The sequence below is a fragment of the Musa acuminata genome, chromosome BXJ1-5 (genome assembly GCF_036884655.1).
Source record: "Musa acuminata AAA Group cultivar baxijiao chromosome BXJ1-5, Cavendish_Baxijiao_AAA, whole genome shotgun sequence".
Taxonomy (NCBI): Eukaryota; Viridiplantae; Streptophyta; class Magnoliopsida; order Zingiberales; family Musaceae; genus Musa; species Musa acuminata.
The window spans coordinates 46,737,684-46,756,199 of NC_088331.1; the positions used below are offsets into that span (position 1 = coordinate 46,737,684).

Sequence of the window (18,516 nt, forward strand, 5' to 3'; positions counted from 1 at the left end):
TTTTTGACAGCAAATGTAGGTTTAAACTCCGTCACTATTCCAACGAGAAAAATTCCAACATCACTAACTATTACCCTCGTGCAAACAGTAAAAAGGAGCCATTACTAACTATTACAGATTCTAATGGCGATGGTAACAAATGGGCATGAGAAATGTTACCCTTCTTTTTTTTTTTTTTTTCTCCTCTGGATAAAGCTTTAGTTCTGGTGGCCTTTGTCTGTCTCCGCCACCATGTAGAGAAAGTTCACCCGACGTAGAGGGACCAACACCCCCGTTAACATTAAGATACTAGAGCAGTTCACCCTCTTCTTGATCACCTTCTGCATCGTCAGCTTCATTCTCTTCTTCTTCATCAGGTGCATCCGGATCCATTCCCTGCAAGCACAGAAGAGAGATAAAAAGGGATTTCTGGACCCAAGCCGTAAAAATCAAAGAGCAGCAAATTTTCATTAGCCAAACCTTCATCTGCTTCTCCAAGCGCTCCAAACCTTTCTTTGCAGCTTCATTTTGAGGATTTATCCTGATATATAGATGAAATTTCCACATTTTGAATAACATCTGAGAAATACAGTCTAAGAAATACATTTTGAAGTTTCATTAATAAATAGCATGCCATGAAAAATAGTCCCATAATACAACATAACAAGCTCTAATGTCCCAACATAACAGCTTCTCATAATCAGATATTCTTTTTTTTTTTTTGTTACCTTTGCCCAAATAAAAAAGGTAGATAACCAGGAAACGATGAACCAACCAAGCACATACCTCAAAGCAGCTTGATAATGAGACAGAGCTTCTGAAAGCATATTTGTAGCTGCAAAAACCTGAGCTAACTTGATGTGCAGGGAGTCATCAGCCCAGTCTTTAACATACCTCTCCAGAAGTGAGACAGCATCTTTATGTCGTCCCTCAACAACATGCAACTCAGCCAACGCTAAAGCAGCTCCAAGAAAACCAGGCTCGAGTCGTAAAGCGGATTCATAAAACTTCCTTGCCTGCGTGAGGGAATAATCACTGATCAAAAACCAAAGTTATGGAATTTTCTTCTGATTTGTAGGTATCTTATAAATGCATTTGTCTGTCTACCAACATTAGGACATGCATCAATCCTTAATTTCTGCTGCTAATAAACTAAAATAAATAAGCAATATAATTTTTCTTTCTTTTTCCAGAAAAAGAACACTTTTATTGGCAGAAGAATGAAGCAGACCTTCTCTCTCCCGCTAGAACTACTAGCATGAACATCCCCAACTAACTTGAGAGCTTTTGCTGATTGAGGCATTAATTTCATGGCCTCACGCGCGATAAAGAGAGCCTCCTTGGTTTTTGAAAGAGCAAGATAAGAACGGACTAGTCCTGCAGAAGAAACAACTAATGCTCAAGTGACAAGTAGCATCATGAAAAGTCGAGATGATCACCACCGCAAAATCACCTTGGTACGAGCGAAGATCAGGTCTTAACTCTTGAGCCCCTCTGAAGGCGGTCACTGCAGCATCTGGCCGGTTTAATGACAGATACAGGTTACCCTGCATATACGATAAGAAACCATTAATAACAAGACAAATAAGACAATGAACAAGCTTCAATGTTGTCTAATTGTGTAAATCATATATGAACCAGCCTTTAGGTAAAAGATTAAAATCATGTCATTACCTTCATAATATGACCTGATATGTGCCTATCATCTATTCTGAGACTCTGTTCAGAAACAAGGATAAGCCAAAGATACATCAGATGATCCAACAGCTGGAACTTCATATCATTAGCCCATACCTTCTCAGCATATGACAAAGCTCTTCGCTCATCCTTCCTCTCCCATAATGCTGATAATGCAACAAAAACTTCTGCTCTAGTAGGATCAATGTTTAGCAGATCATGAACTAACTTATTTAGCTTAGAGATGTCAGATTTCAGCTTTAGAAGCATCGCATATTCATCCATATATGTCACAATGAATGGATCAATTGAACGAACCTGCGTACGTCCATGAATATATTATGTTTATCACCAATACCATACCAGATCATGGTAACTTCGATATACCTTTTCAAAGTTCATTATTGCTTCATCATGTCTTCCAATGATAGCTTCAACCTTCAGAGATAATTAGTGGTCAGGTCAACAAAATATTAGATCACAAATATTATGTGGTGAAGAATGAGTTCTTTATAGCGTATGATAATCTGTAGCAGATGTCTATCATGGAATCAAAATTCAAATATAAGATTGCCACCCTCAAATGATGCACTCTAGCAACAACTTCTGCATGACTAGAGGAAACTAGCATAAGGCACCAAGAAAGCACAAATAGACTATGTTAGCTTCAGTTCTTTAGCGATTAGAGAATATATGAAGGCATTAAGCACAGGAACATTTATTTTCTCAGCAGATATATAATCAAGCGGCAAGGCTCTGAATCAGGACAAAATAATGTCGGGAAGATAGCAACAAAGTATTAGCCAAAATGAGATATTTTACAACATCATAGATTATTCTTCAAAACATATAGCTCCTCTTGAACACAAATTACAGAACCATTTTATCTATGTAATATATTTCAAGCATCTTATTTTAAAATCACTCTCATCAAAATTTCATACAACATGGTAAGTTTGGTTGGCCTTTTTCAAAACTAACACCAATGTTGAACCCCTGTCCTGCTCCCTAATTGCTGATGGTGTACTTCAATTTCATGTACATGCAAAAACTTGACATAATGGACCATCAAAAAATAAAATGACTGATTGCATGACAATCCAAATGTACCAAGGAATTTTTTAGTACATCCTGCTTACATCAGTTCTGTACATAATACAATATGCAGCAAAATCTCGAGATATCATAACACAATCTTCCATCTAATTGGTACCAAATCATGATATTGCTAAACCGCATATTGAAATCTGCACAAGGTACATAACGAGGCAAGAACTAAAGAAGTATACTGTTAAATCTTGTGCTAACCTTTGCAATTTCCAATAAGATGTGCACATTATTAGGAAATTGTTGTAATAATTCGGAAAGATGGTCGAGGCCACCTACATATTCCAAAGAAAAATGGCTATAAAAAACTGCAAAGTTCTGCAATTATAATGTCAGCACAAAAGAGCCCACAGTAGAAAATGACATATCAAAGCAACAATGAAAGAAATAAATTGAAGACACAAAACCTATGGTTGTTGGTTTGCACCGTAGAAATTATCATGCCTAAGAATCACAACTGAATATCTGTAAATACTCTGTCAGCTGCAAGACATCTAAACATAAAATAAAATAAAGTATTGATGATTTAGAAAAAAAATAATGTCATGTTCTTATAAGATTACTTTTAATTGGTAAATTTCTTTTACTCCATGGCTATAATATTGATCCAATACCACTTTTTGCACATTGTTGAGCAGTGAGACACTAGTATGCTGGATTACATACCAACTTGTACCGCCTGGTATGACTTGAAATTGATTTTCAAATTTTGACTGATACCAAACTATATGGTCCAGTACCGATCCTTGATCAGACTGGTAAATACCCATTGTTATATATCAATCTGAGTAGTTTTTGAAAACTTGTTCCATGTAAGACATGAGTAAAAACATTGCAGCTTCTGGTAAATGTCCTGTTCAGAACTATGTATTAAACAAATACATTTCTCTGAGCATTTCTTTGAATTCCACTTGTTTTCAGATCTTACAAATGCATTTGTTTCTCCTCCTAACTTGTCATAGGGCATGAAACATTCCTTATTACAAGCTTAAATATCAGTGTAATGAATTCATTGGATATACAGATTGTCATTTCTCTCTTTCACTATCTTTTTTTCTAAATTTAAGATGTTCTGTTGTCTACAATTGTGTAAAGGGAGAACCTTGCTCCATTGCTACCTGTGACTCATATGTTTGAATGACGGAAAGAGCCTCTTGGCATGCAGAAATATGGCTGAATTTATAGGATCCGCTTCAAAAGTGCACTGGTTAACAAGTAAATACTCTCCTTTACATATGTTTTTCTTCTCCCATTATTATTTTAAAATCATAACTTACATCAACTTTTCTAAACTTGGAATATGGACTATTTTTCCTTAAATCCAAAGTTCATATAATAAGAGATCTTCACAAGGACACAGGACACAATCTGAGGCACAGTAATAATTAGTAACAAATTTAACAAACCCAAGATGTACATTTATTTTAATTCAACCAAATCAATTACAGATATTTAAGATGCTGATTGATTTCAATTTGGAACATCTATTCCTTATTTCATAAGCATAAAAGAAAGTGTACCTTTATAATCACTTGAAGCAATGCAGCACTGAGCCTCTACATAACGCTGCAAATATTATTTAAAAAACAAGAAGCCAAAAGAAACAACATTAACCTTATAACTATTGTGCAATAGAGAACTGAAGAAGTTGGATAAACCTCCTGCCAAGCTAAAACCTGCCGGAGCAAGAAATTTATCTGTTCTAAGAAATGCAACACCAAAATTAGACGCACAAAGATTGATATCGACGAGGAATGAAATTTCTATTTGTTTAACATCTACTCCCATCTTAGTTTATTCTAGGTACGAAAGTCTTTTGTAGCTTATTGCGGCTATCATTCTTGGTAGTTGTCCAACAAATTGTCGTACACAAGGTGTAAATGAAATTTGTCTGACCAAAAGTACTGTTTTGCATATTTGTTGTAGAACTTAAGTGCATTGGTGACAACGACCTTCCAAATTCCAGCTTTAACATGCAAAAGAAGGTTGCTATGGTGAAGGAAAAAAAAATGCCACAAGCTTAATTTCATACAATGAACATGTAAGAACACCCACATTAAATCGAATACTTACCCAATGCTGATCAAATGGACATTCACATAAAAATAATGAATCTTTCGACTTACATGCAACCAACGAGCTGGATCCATGTGATCGAAGGGTGGCCTTCCTCCTCTATTTGGGGTCTAGAAATCATTAGACAGTGGCAAATATAAGTACCAAAGTTTATTCAGCTGTAGTTGTTGAAAATTGCTTTATTTGCAAAACAAAATGGAAAAGTAAATTATCATATCTTATGATTTTTTTCACTAAATGTTCGAATTTATTCAATACATACAAATAGAACTTCCGAACAATAAAGAAGCAATATGTTTGTTATCTAAACCTTCTACATATAATAAATTTACTGGTAGCATTTGGCATAGTTTACAATCTGAGTTCACCAAATCGCCATCCAAGTTTGTGACTTTTTTTAATATGTTTCTTTTTCATTCTTAATCAGAATGACTTCAAGCAAAGTCCCTGATCATGCTAATGGGGACTCGAAGGATTATTTGATTTATTTTCTTAATATGTCATAAATGACAAAAAAAATTAGTTTCTCATATCTAAGGCTAAATGATAAGAAAAGCGAATAAATTTAACAATAATAAGGTGGTGTATTTGAACAAAGACCAAACAAAATCTAACAGCAATTTCTACAATTAGATTGTTTACTATCTAGCTTTATTACACATCATTATATTACAATTCCAGTGGCCACAACAAAGGAAAATCAAATAACAACTTGAAAGGCCTGCAAAAGAAATTTGTGTAATTCTATGAAATGACAGTTTATGTCCAAGCACATACCCAACTTCTAGGAAGCAAGTGCGTTTCTGAAACTTAGTACTCTACAGGGAACAAACACAATATTCAGCTCAGGCTTTCTATGAACAAATCTTATCTCTACTGCCATCCAATCTTTAATTTAAAACGCATCATGATGTTTTCAATATATAAAGATTGTTAGGCGTTATAAATACATAAGTATCCAGGTTTTAACTGTGATACTAAGATCACCAAAAGTGAAAAACTAATCTGTTACTATATGTAGGATTTTGAAGTCCATGTTGCCACCATCACCAATATTATATCCCTTAACCTGATCAGGGTGTCACTTGGATGCATTTTATATCTTAGTGTGCCTGACATACCACATGTGATTGCTACTCTATTAACATGATCACCACAACCCAAGTCCAAGAAAACATGAGATGAACCCGGAGAGATACGCAGACCTAGATACTGACTCATTCACTATTTCAATTTGTATCTCAAAGCCAATGTATGTCTCTTTGGGGGCATCACATATAGAAAAGTCCTCTACATTGTTAAGCACATTATGTTGTAATGGTGTCTGTCAACTTTGTTAGAACCTACCAACTCTTGGTATTATGTTTGATTGTGTTGCAAATTCTTCAAGACCTTTCTCAATTTAACAATGCAAGCCTACATCATCCGCAAATCCTTTGACCCACATATTACAGCAATTCCACTAGCCAATGCCCCACTAAATCTTTGTTCTGTTGTAACTACCGAGACTAGCTAATAAAAAAAACTATGCCATGCACAACAAATATGGCAACGGTGAGAGAATTATAATTTTCATTACAAAGGTCAAGAACAAAATATCATCTTTTTGATATATAAGCAGAATTCACCGAGAAGCAGTGATTGAAGTTGTATACGTTATAGACCTGGGGGAACAAGGATGATACTTCCTTCGAAGAAACTCCTAGCTCAGCCAAAGCTGTAATGGCCTCCAAAACATATGGACAATTCCTGCACAACAATATACAAAAAGGACAAAATGAGTACATTTTGCATAGTTGAAAAGCTTGGTGAGAAGAAACTTTAAAAAATGTTCACTTTTATAATTGTTCTTTGTTTAGGATGTATACGTTGTTTAAGCCAAAATTAACACAAAACTAAAGTTTTCTCATATTTTTGTCTGTTTTAACAAGAATATATATAGACAGTTAATGGTCTTATGTCAAAGTCATTGTGGGTCTACCAAATTCGACTTTCTCATTGAGACTAACAACATTCTCCAAACTTGAATTTTGCAACATCTAAGTAACTTTATAAAGACTAAAGACCTGAGAAATTTGATAACTCAGGTCTTTCAAACTTCAAAGTATGCTTATACTTCATGAGGTAACAATATAAAGGAAAGTCACATATTAATTTTTCCATTTATAAATTGTAAAAGCTGCACTTCAACATCCAATACACTTATTCCGGTTTGATGATAAAATGCAACATTATACATTTCCTTAAAAATATTTTACATGCTATTAGACCAATTACTTGAATCTGAAACTCAATTAAGTCCTCCTTTGAACCTTCAAAAATTTTCTATTTCCAGGAATTATAAAGTTTATAAGGTTTAAATACCAAAATATATGTCAAATTCACATATTGAACAGTATTTCTTATGAGTTAGCTTTTAACAGTTCTCTCTCTGAAGACTGAACCTGGTCAGAAAATATATATTACAATATTTGCAGAAACCATTTAAATATAAAAAACGCTCGCAATAACCTAATAAAAAAGACTATAACCAGATCTTTTTTAAGTCTGATGTGACCTATTAAATTGAGAAGACAAGTTCTAGAAAGCAATTGGATGGCCAATAAGACCAATGTGAATAAGGTCCATTAGGGGCTCAGAACTAGAAGCACGACAGAGTGACAGAAGAGAAGGGATGAGATCTCCAAAGTCCTAGATCATGCTATAAGTGGAAAATAGAATATTAAATTCAACTTAATAAGTGGTTTATCCTATAACAACTTTTGTCTTCAAATGTATACTTATTTTTGCTTCCTCAACAAAAAAAATTTACATTTCCTCTTCTGGTTGCAAACAGACTCACTATTGGTAAGTGTAATAAGTATCATACCATGCTAATGCAAACTGCACTATAAGATAGCTTACCAGTGAAATGAGGTCTGCAGGTGTGCAACTAGCATCCACCTGTTTCCTTCTTTGATGTGTCATGGCGCAAGCAGGCACAAGAACAGAGCGACATGCATTTAACATATCAACTTGTGACCAGCTTCAAGCCAACAAAAGACTAATCCTTTACACAATGTTATAAGCATAGATATAAACAGCATGATCCTTAAAACAGGCAAACAACCTGTTCATTGCCATTACCCAGTTAACCCAAAATCGACCCAAGCAGTCTAAAATGAAAAAATCATCATCAAACAAAAGAAATTTCTAGTTACCAACTCTTGCAATGATACTAATATCACATGAGAAGGATGCAAAAGATAGGTTATTCAATCACCCCATAATATTCCATAAAACAAAGAAAGTAATAGGTGGTGGTTGGAGTACGAGAATGATGAGCAAAAAATTTAAACTTACCAAGAAGAATAAATAAATGACAATATACGTAAGACGATAAGCAAAACAACCAAAATATCAAATAATGAAGCAAATTTCAGAAGTTTCAATATAAGGACTATGACCGCCAACACTCAGCAGCTGGAGATATGACTAGATTAGATAAAAATCTGACTATCTAAATGTAATGATAGATATCAGTGATCTAGAAGTATTCATATTTCTTGACCTTAAACAATCTTTGTAGCATGCAATGGCAGATCGGTTGTGTCTAGAAATCCGATAAAGCTTCCCCAATGTAAGATTCATTCGTAATGTTCTTGCTTTTGGAGGGATTCCTTCCATCTGCAAAATCAGAAAAAAAAAATTCACTTTCCTAGATTTAATAAACCAATTCAAGACCGCACACATCAAAGAAATGTTTAAAATCAATTTATACCCGTGTGTAAATTAAAAAATGAAAAATTGGAAAAGTACCCCTGGGCTATATCTCTTTCTATCAAGATGATAAGCATTGATTATGTGGAAGATATAAGATTTCATAGAAATGTTTCCTAAACACTTTTTTATGCACAAAGAACTGATTTCACGGCAAGAATATAGCGGTCTACACTTTTCTTCTGTTTTCTAATTTTGATTATGTTTTGAATGGCTATTGCATGTGTCACAGAGAACTTCCCTCTCAATCCTACTCATTCCCATAACTCTCTCCAACTGAGGATAGCCAACACTGACGGTATACCTAGAACATGTGATCTACTAGTTTTATCTTCTCTCACCACACCGATAAAAAGGACCATGGACTGATGGTCATATGTCAAGATGTTCACCACACAATTTATCAATCTTCGATAAGTTGGAGAGAACTAACGATGAAACGACGCCACAGATCACTGAATATCTATATATTTTCAGCAGCAATCCCACGACAATGATATTCAGATCATCAAGATCTATAAGGAATCCCCTTTTGAACCTTCAAGAACATTACTTGCAATAACAATCTTTACTCCAGGATCTTGGTCTTCACCACTGTTGCACGTCCTTCCTTCCATCTTCCCCAATTTTAAATATCTGGTTGATGAAGCGACACCACCAACAGTAACTGACCCCATCTACTACCTAAGATTGAAACAACCTAACATTTCCACGTCATTGGCACAAGAATTTTCCTCATTTGGTGATTATAAGTGTCAGACGATCAACTTTAATTATAATATCTATGACTACTTTACATGTATGTCCATCTCAACATGTTTACAAGCTGTTGGTGTGAGCATCTGAGGTGTTCATGGTAATAATTAGCCACAAGAGATTAAAATTAACCAGTATATCTATGAAAATATTTCCTCGTGTAATATCAACAAGTTCTCCGTATTATAACTGCACAAGAACAATAGGACCAAATGTTTTCAGAACATCAGTTCATATAATTAACATAATAACTCACCTATTTCAAGATAGGACCTTATCTAGAAAGTTAAGCAAGTTTACAAAGATATAACTACTGAATTCCACAAACTTTTTAACAATGATAAATTAGTCTATGGCTGAGAAGATGACTTTGGACATCACACGGAAGGTCAATTAACATCCACTAGGACAATGTTAGACACCAAAGTATAAGAAAGAGGAGGGAATACCTCTACAAGAGCAGGACGGTTTTCGCTTAGTGCACAATGACAAAGTGTAATTTTAAACTTCACCTGCCAATATGAACACAATGGACTAAGACACAATCTTGGAGATCACTTAGAAAAAAATAAAAATCATGACAGTATTTATTAACATCTTAGAGAGAAGGGGCTCACCTCATTTTCATTGACTGGGGAGACATTCATTGAATTTGGTGACGATGATCTACTTGACGCAGAAAATGAGCTTCTAGAATTATTCATTGTTTGCTTTGAAATAATTTTGCAATGTTGAAGTGCTTGTTTGTACATACTCTGTAATGAAATTATAAAAATTTGGTCAGTGAACAATTTTATGTTCCCAGTATTAATATTGGCCAATGCTTCATAAGAACCTCAGCAGATGCAGATAATTCAGGTATTAAACTATCGCCAAGTTGCCAAAAGCCTTATTCAATTTACCATTTCTGATCATGCTAGCAAAAAAGCATTAGACAAGTGTAACGCTCTCACTATTACTCTTATTGCCAAAGATTGTAAAATTCCCTCCTACTGACCCACATATACATCAAAAGATGATAACGAAACAAATATGAAAAATAGCTAAAAATTATAATGAAAAATAGCACATGGAAATCACTGAGCATAACTCGCTATGCCGATCCAAAATATGATTGCCGAGTTTCAAACCTTATAAGGATTTTATTTAAGATCCACATAGATCTAACTATAACAATATTAGCAGAGAAGTGAGGATTGAGGTAACTCAAGGCCCACATTCATGCCTTTACCAAGTTTAAACTGACAGCAAAACTAGAGAAATTACCATTTGTTTCTCCTGAATATAATCACATAAAACCCATCAGACGAAAAAAAAAAAAAAAAAACAACAACCATTATATGCATCACATAGACAAGAATATAAGTTCTTGGCAACGTATTACCCAATAGAACACAAAAATTAGTACATGAATAAATAAATATGTAACCAACTGGTTTAATACGGAACAATGTCCCTACATATCAATAATTTAACAATTTCTTTAAGATTAGAAGCAGTTATTTGAAACATATACTAATAGTTACCAGGGCTCTACGAAATTCTTTCTCCCCAAATAAAGCATCACCTTGAAGAACCTGCAATTAAAGAAAAGTCAGACCAATCAGAATGTGCACATCATACCACAATCTTCACTGAATCGCAAAGTTTGACAAGAAGATGCATCAATCGCAGCCACGAATATACCCCATAAGATGACATGATCATGGGTACCTTACCAAGTTATTCTAGACAAGTAAGCCCTTACCAAGTTTTCAGCCTTCAGATATGGACTGGCTTCACTGTTTGTAACCACTGAAGATACAAGAAAGCAGCCCTGTCAAAGTTCAACATGTAATTTCAATGAGCAATTATCTCGAACCCCCAAAAGACATAATGTGCACGAGATCCTTAACAGGGCTTCTCATCCAAAAAGGAAGGAAACCGCTGTAGGTTTCTTATCACCCCAGGCGCAAAACTATAACACGAGAACCGCATCTCACACCTCACTACCACGATCAAGAAACCAAACAAACGATCGAAAAGATTGATACGAAACCCTAATCAAGACCTAAAGATAATCGCCGGAAAAGAAAGAAAGAGAGAAGGAAGGACAGAACCGATTCGCCGCGATGGCAAGGATGGGGGGAGTAAGGGTTCGGAAGCGGCAATACATGCACACATACCAGCATCTGGGCGGAGTAGAAGAGGCCGTTGTCGAGAAGGGTGGTGATGTGATCCTTGGGAACCTCCATTGACGCCGCTTCCGTCGAGGATGAGGCTTCTTGGGCGCGTAGTGGAGATGAGGAGGGTTTCGAAATGGATCTATCGCCGCTCGTGAGGGAGAGATACAAATTGAAAAGGGCAAAATTGCATATATGTACATATTATTCTATTTAACCCTCTAAAAAAGTCTAAACCTTATTATCTCCATTATAATCATATATATATATATATATATATATATATATATATATAGTAGAAATTGATTAATCATATATATATTAGAATATAATATATTATCAATTATACATAACAATATGTAGGTTTGAGGTAATTTAGACATACTTTAAAGTGTTACATTCATAAATGAATTATGTTACTTTTAATTATAGAATCAAGATAGAAAAATATATCAAATTAGACTATATAAGCCACTAAAATCAACAAAAATTAGAAAAACTAGTAGAGTGACTATTTATATCATATATTTTTTCGATCGTAAAAAAATTAAGATGAAAGTTTATCATAGTACAATCTTAAATTAATGAGTTATACTCGAATGATATACATAACAAATCCATTAAATATTTTCTTAAGATCATTATGTGATTTTAAAGATTATGCTTTATGAGTGTCACATCATAAATTCTATCCAACTCATCTTAATTTCTTGATACACCAGACAAAAATAATATAAATAATAATTTCATTGATCTTTTTTATTTATTGATGAATTTATAAATTTTGAAATCAAATTTGGGTGGATTTGCGCTTAAACCTTATAAGATCATGTAATGTAATGATCCTTCAAGAATTAAGTCATTTTACCCTACTAAATTTGAATAATAATAATAATAATAATAATAATAATAATAATAATAATAATAATAGGTGTTCGGATCGCCGGTAATAAATTCTGAAAAAATAGATGCTCCTAACATAAGATCTAAAAATATACGACTTGATTTGATGAGATAATTAACATATCGATTTTATCATGTCTAAATTATTGACTCAAAATAGGACTTGTGAGATGATAGCAGTTGTTTGCTGGTGCTGCCACGAGATTTAGAAGGTGACCTCAATTTAAAGTGATGGTACATATTTGGATATGCTAATCCAAGCTTAAGCAGATTGGATAGAAAGAGGAAGGGAATTGATCACAACGGCTGAGCTAAATCCTACCATCAATCAGTTCTTCATGGAAGAAGGATATTTGCTTTCTCTACAAGCATGCCTTCCTGCATTATAAATGTCTTTGGAGTATGTCGAGCACACCACTAAGAAGACAGACTAATACTCATCATGGCCTATGTTCTAAGCCACTCCAACAAGTCATGTACTTGTCCAAGCAAGCAGTTTGCTCTAAGCAAGAACATTAGTGTTGCAGTTTGCACTTAGTCTATTACAGTCAAATGTCAGGATGTGCCAAGCAAAGTTTTCTTACTTCTTTCTTTCTTTTTGGCTACCAACAACTCTTCATGTGTAAAGCAATGAGATGATGTGTCTCCAAGCCATGCATGCATCCTGCAGCTGTTTCAAGCTTTTTGCAGAAGCCATAGACAAAGAGACTGTAGAAATGCCAACAGATCTGACCTATGAATACGGTGAAGAAACAAAGGAAGATTGACAAAGCTTGAGATTGTTTTGAGAATGCACAATTGACTGTTAAAACTTTAGTCTTGGAGAGAGGATGTAGCATTTCTATGTGATGTCTCATTCAATGCCGTGATTGATGTTGTTGATCCAAGAACAAGATATATTCTGTACACAAAACTCCTATCAAGGAATCTAAACCAAGGAAACCAGAAGCAATTGATTCTATCAGAATATGACCTTCGACATGATTGATGCCGACACAATCTGCAAACTTTCATGAGCCAAACTGTGATGCATATTTGTGTAGTCAAATCATATGGAATCATATACCTAAACAAAAATTTCAAACAATATAACCTTCATATTGGATTATAATAGGCTAATACGATGCACATTTTAGTTTCCTAACATGTGTTTATTTAGTGAAATCTATTCAAGATATCATTAAATCGAACAGGATTATTTGGCAAATGGTGGATCATCATTGACTTTTGTTCAGAGAATAAATATTCCAATAGAAAAACAATTCTCTTTCCTATGTTCATTCACAGGCCAACTTCAAATTAGAACTTCTCATACATTCATACATGATATATACGTATTCCAACTGCAGTAGTAGAGTCCATGAGCCATGCAGCTGAAACAAGAGAAGAAGTCCCCACCGACGCCGGAAAGACGAGGCTCAGCTTCCGGTTTCCCAATCCTTCCATGGATTCTTCAGCTGTTTGATGACTATGTCTATATACGTGCAAAACACGGACCCACACGCCGAAGACCGCCACCTTCTCAGGGTCGTCGTCGTGCTCATTAGTATGCTTCCTTATCCCAAGGTAGGCGAAGTTGGAAGCTGCCAACCACTGTCCAACATGGGTGACGTCGACTCGGCGTTGCTGCAAATCCAGAGGTGGAGTTAGTGCACAACCTAATGGCGCCCCTTGGATTTGCTGCTATCGTACTGCTCTTTTGTCTTTTTGACTGTTCATCCATGTGCAACGCAACCATATCTACTGCAACTATCTCTTGTCTCATTAAGTCTCTATATATGTTCTCTTCTTCTCTCTCTTTGGACTCCATAGCCCAACCTCAGGCTGCTTGCCACCGACGGGAAGAGGAAACAACCAGCGTCTGCCTCCGACGACTGCATTGCGGTGAGCAAACTCTCTGCCGCGATCCATGATTTGATCCCTCATGGAGATTGGCGCCTTCATGATCGGATATTGAGATCCAGCTGGATCACGATCTCGGTCCAATTAATATTGTTCTTTAGATCTTCTTGTCTGTAGTCGGTGCAATCATAGAGGTACTGATCCATGGATAATGGTTTGCAGGAAGGCCGGGGTAGGCACTTGAACCACACTGTGGCGAGTGAGAAGCGATGGGCTCGGCAACGGAGAATGGCACCCTTCGCTACTACTTCGACCACGAGTCTGAGTCCGAGTCCGACGGTGGGCGGTCGGTCGGACACAGCGGCCCTCTCGGCGGCCCTTTGGCGTCAAAGAAAGCCGGCAAGAAGCGAAGCGCGAGGTTCAAGGGTGACGACAACTACGTGGAGATAACGCTCGACGTCAGGGACGACGCGATCGCGATTCAGAGCATCCAAAGTGGTGACCCGGAGGCGGCGCTGCTCGCGAAGAACCTGGAGAGGCGCTCCCCGATGGTGGGCGCGAGCCTGTCGTCCAAGCTGAAGCAGGTGGGGCACGAGTTCCGCCGCATGACCTCCTCCTCGAGGCGGGCGGAGCGGCTCGACCGGACCAAGTCATCTGCGGCTCAGGCCATCAAGGGCCTCCAGTTTGTGACCAAGAACGTCGCGAGCGAGGGCTGGCCGCAGGTCGAACGACGGTTCGACGAGCTCGCCGTCGATGGGGTGCTTCTCAGGTCGAGGTTCGGAAAGTGCATAGGTAATCGACTCTCGAGCACGATGAGCTTTTACTCATATGGCTTCTCTATAGTTCTAATCATCACCGCACGAACAAGCAAAGACAGAGGAGCTACATCAGTCTAAATTGCAGTTAGCCTCTGAGAATTGCAGGAATGGTGGGATCCGAGGAGTTCGCGGGTGAGGTGTTCGATGCATTGGCACGAAGGCGGGGAATCACCGCAGCTGTGCTAACGAAGGAGGAGCTCTGGGAGTTCTGGGAACAGCTCTCCGACCAGAGCTTTGATGCGCGTCTTCAGACCTTCTTTGACATGTAAATTTCCGGTGCTCTGTTCTTCTCGTGGCTGAACATCTCAATCCTCCACTAAATCATTCGGTTCTGTAGTCGAATTAACCTTGAAAGTTGATTTCGTGATCTGACTTCAAAGCATGATGTTGACCCGAACACAGGGTGGACAAGAACGCAGACGGCAGGATCACAGAGGAAGAAGTCAGAGAGGTGTGTGTGTCAAAATGCTCTGCTTCGCGCTTCCTCACAAAAATGTCATCTAATTCGCCATTCGATGAACTTTTGCTTCAGATCATCGCCCTCAGCGCTTCCGCGAACAAGCTGTCGAGGATCCAGGAACGCGTCGAGGAGTACACAGCTCTGATCATGGAGGAGCTCGACCCCAACAATTTGGGCTACATCGAGGTCTGCACATCCAGAAACCAGCACTGTCGTTATCCCTTGTTACTGTCACCACTCACAGTCGAAACCCTTTGCAAGCAGCTGTACAACCTGGAGATGCTGCTGCTCCAGCCAGCAGTGCAGCCATCGGCCATGCTCTACGCCAACAGCAACAACCTCAGCCAGATGCTCAGCCAGAAGCTGGTGCCCACCAAGGACAAGAACCCGGTCCGTCGCTACTGCCGGCGGATCTCCTACTTCATGGAGGACAACTGGAAGCGGGTCTGGGTGATGGCCCTGTGGCTCTCCATCTGCGCTGGCCTCTTCACCTGGAAGTTCATCGCGTACCGTCGTCGCGCCGTCTTCCACATCATGGGCTACTGCGTGACCACCGCCAAGGGCGGCGCAGAAACTCTCAAGTTCAACATGGCCCTCATCCTCCTCCCTGTTTGCCGCAACACCATCACATGGCTACGAAGCAGGACCAAGCTCGGTGTCATCATCCCCTTCAATGACAACATCAACTTCCACAAGGTAACCGGTAAATCAGGCGAAAACCTCTCTAGTCCCCAGAAGCTAACGTCGTCGGATTCGATGATCAGGTGATTGCAGCCGGCATCGTGGTCGGCGTCGCGCTCCACGTCGGGGCTCACCTGACCTGCGACTTCCCCCGGCTGTTGCACGCCACCGACGCGGAGTACGAGCCGATGAAGCCCTTCTTCGGGGAGAACCGGCCGCCCAACTACTGGTGGTTCGTCAAGGGGACCGAGGGGTGGACCGGGGTGGTCATGCTGGTGCTCATGGTGATCGCCTACGTGCTGGCCCAGCCCTGGTTCCGCCGCAACCGGTTAAGCCCCACGAATCCCCTGCGCCGGCTCACCGGTTTCAACGCCTTCTGGTACTCCCACCACCTCTTCGTCATCGTCTACGTGCTCTACGTCGTCCATGGCGTATGCCTCTACCTCATCAAGAAGTGGTACAAGAAGACGGTGCGTTAATGGCGGGCATCAGGGATTAGTTTACATGTAGTCTTTGTGTAGACGATCAATCTGACCCTGCTTCCTAAATAACGCAGACGTGGATGTACTTGGCCATCCCTGTCACATTGTATGCATGCGAGCGCCTTCTCCGTGCCTTCAGGTCCGGCCACAAGACAGTGAGGATTCAAAAGGTATAGACTTTGCTTCCCTTTTTCTATTGCAAGAGTAGCAGTCATGGGCTCATGTGAGCCTCTGTCTCTCTATATATAAAAGATGATGCAGCTTCGGAAACTTCATCTTCTTTCGTGTTTGCAGGTTGCTGTGTACCCAGGAAACGTTTTGGCTCTCCGCATGTCCAAACCTCAACGTTTCAAGTACAGGAGCGGGCAATACATCTTCCTTAACTGTGCCGCGGTGTCACCGTTCGAATGGTAATCTACATTGATGTACGTTGACTTTGACTGGGATTGCACTGATCAAAGTCTTAATGTCGAGGACTGCATGATTTCTTTGGACAGGCACCCCTTCTCCATCACTTCGGCTCCGGGAGACGACTACCTCAGCATCCACATCCGCACAAGAGGCGATTGGACTTCGCAACTCAGAGCCGTCTTCTCACAGGTAGGAGAAGTTGCAGCAGTCACGGAGAACGCGGCTTTGCTTTCGCTAACACTGCTATCGGAATGCAACAGGTGTGCCAACCTGCAAAGAGCGATCAGAGCGGACTCCTCAGAGCTGATGTCATGCCTGGAGGAAACAATCCCAGGTATAGTGAATCCCTACGTTTCAGCAGCAACTCGCACTATCTCTGTCGTCTTACCATGCGTCGTCCTGCTGTGTATTAGATTGCCGAAGCTTTTGATCGATGGGCCTTACGGTGCTCCTGCTCAAGACTACGAGCACTACGATGTCCTATTGCTCATCGGACTCGGCATCGGAGCCACTCCTCTGATCAGCATCGTCAAGGACGTGCTCAACAACGTCGAGCAAAAGAAGACGACGGCGGCGGCGGACGTGGAGAGCGCGACCAAGGCGAAGAAGAAGCCCTTCATGGCGCAGCGCGCGTACTTCTACTGGGTGACTCGGGAGGAGGGCTCGTTCGAGTGGTTCCGGGGCATCATGAACGAGGTGGCCGAGAAGGACAAGGACGGCGTGATCGAGCTGCACAACCACTGCACCAGCGTGTACGAGGAAGGCGACGCCCGCTCCGCCCTCATCGTCATGCTCCAAGCCCTCCACCACGCCAAGAACGGGGTCGACATCGTCTCCGGGACGCGCGTCAAGACGCACTTCGCCAGGCCCAACTGGCGCAACGTCTTCAAGCGCATCGCCATCAATCACCCGAATCAACGCGTCGGTAAGCCTCCAGATATCTCGATCGAATCCCTTCTCATCGTTCTTCTCGGAAACAATCTGACATTTGACCGTGTTACGATTCAGGAGTCTTTTACTGCGGAGACCCGATGGTGATCGGAGAATTGCGACGGTTGTCACAGGATTTCTCGCACAAAACAAGCACAAAGTTCGTCTTCCACAAGGAGAACTTCTGATGCTGTCAGCTATTCTTTGTAATCCCTTTAGATTCCCCCTGCTGGGCTTCACCGAGTGATATCCCACACAAGATGTTCCATTTTTCTTCGTCGAAGTTGTAGAAATTTAATATGTAATTATTTTATATTACTTATGTAATAACAAAATCATCCTTGGTTGCAATTTCTTTGTGATCAATTGAATTCATTTTTTCTGTGTTTTCATATATATATATATATAATTTATTTTTTTTATAATAGATGAATATTACCATATGTATATTCAAGTGCATGATAGATATTAAC

At 39.2% G+C, this 18,516-nt stretch overlaps 2 protein-coding genes across 3 annotated transcripts; one reads left to right on the forward strand and one right to left on the reverse strand.

The window, feature by feature from the left end:
* Positions 1-16: 16 nt before the first annotated feature.
* On the reverse strand, positions 17-11,683 carry LOC135674703 (anaphase-promoting complex subunit 7-like). Of its 2 annotated transcripts, none has more exons than XM_065184797.1 (18): positions 11,520-11,683; positions 11,102-11,170; positions 10,881-10,931; positions 9,972-10,109; positions 9,804-9,866; positions 8,390-8,505; positions 6,504-6,588; positions 4,890-4,949; positions 4,284-4,329; positions 2,965-3,038; positions 2,044-2,094; positions 1,774-1,974; positions 1,654-1,698; positions 1,433-1,526; positions 1,211-1,356; positions 766-995; positions 460-520; positions 17-375 (listed from the first exon to the last, which is right to left on the reverse strand). In XM_065184797.1, the coding sequence occupies exons 1-18, from the start codon at positions 11,586-11,588 to the stop codon at positions 289-291; spliced, it is 1,686 nt and encodes a 561-aa protein (XP_065040869.1). In that variant the 5' UTR covers positions 11,589-11,683; the 3' UTR covers positions 17-288. The 2 variants fall into 2 exon arrangements, with proteins under 2 accessions (XP_065040869.1, XP_065040868.1); XM_065184796.1 differs by having other exon boundaries at positions 6,495-6,588.
* A 2,464-nt stretch (positions 11,684-14,147) lies between these two features.
* LOC135674704 (respiratory burst oxidase homolog protein B-like) lies at positions 14,148-18,394 on the forward strand. The gene is made up of 13 exons (XM_065184798.1): positions 14,148-14,303; positions 14,484-15,053; positions 15,185-15,344; positions 15,482-15,530; positions 15,612-15,725; positions 15,804-16,235; positions 16,304-16,690; positions 16,777-16,872; positions 16,997-17,112; positions 17,200-17,302; positions 17,374-17,447; positions 17,527-18,038; positions 18,122-18,394. Exons 2-13 carry the CDS (start codon positions 14,531-14,533, stop codon positions 18,229-18,231), a joined length of 2,676 nt encoding a protein of 891 aa, XP_065040870.1. The 5' UTR covers positions 14,148-14,303; positions 14,484-14,530; the 3' UTR covers positions 18,232-18,394.
* The last annotated feature ends 122 nt before the right edge of the window (positions 18,395-18,516 follow it).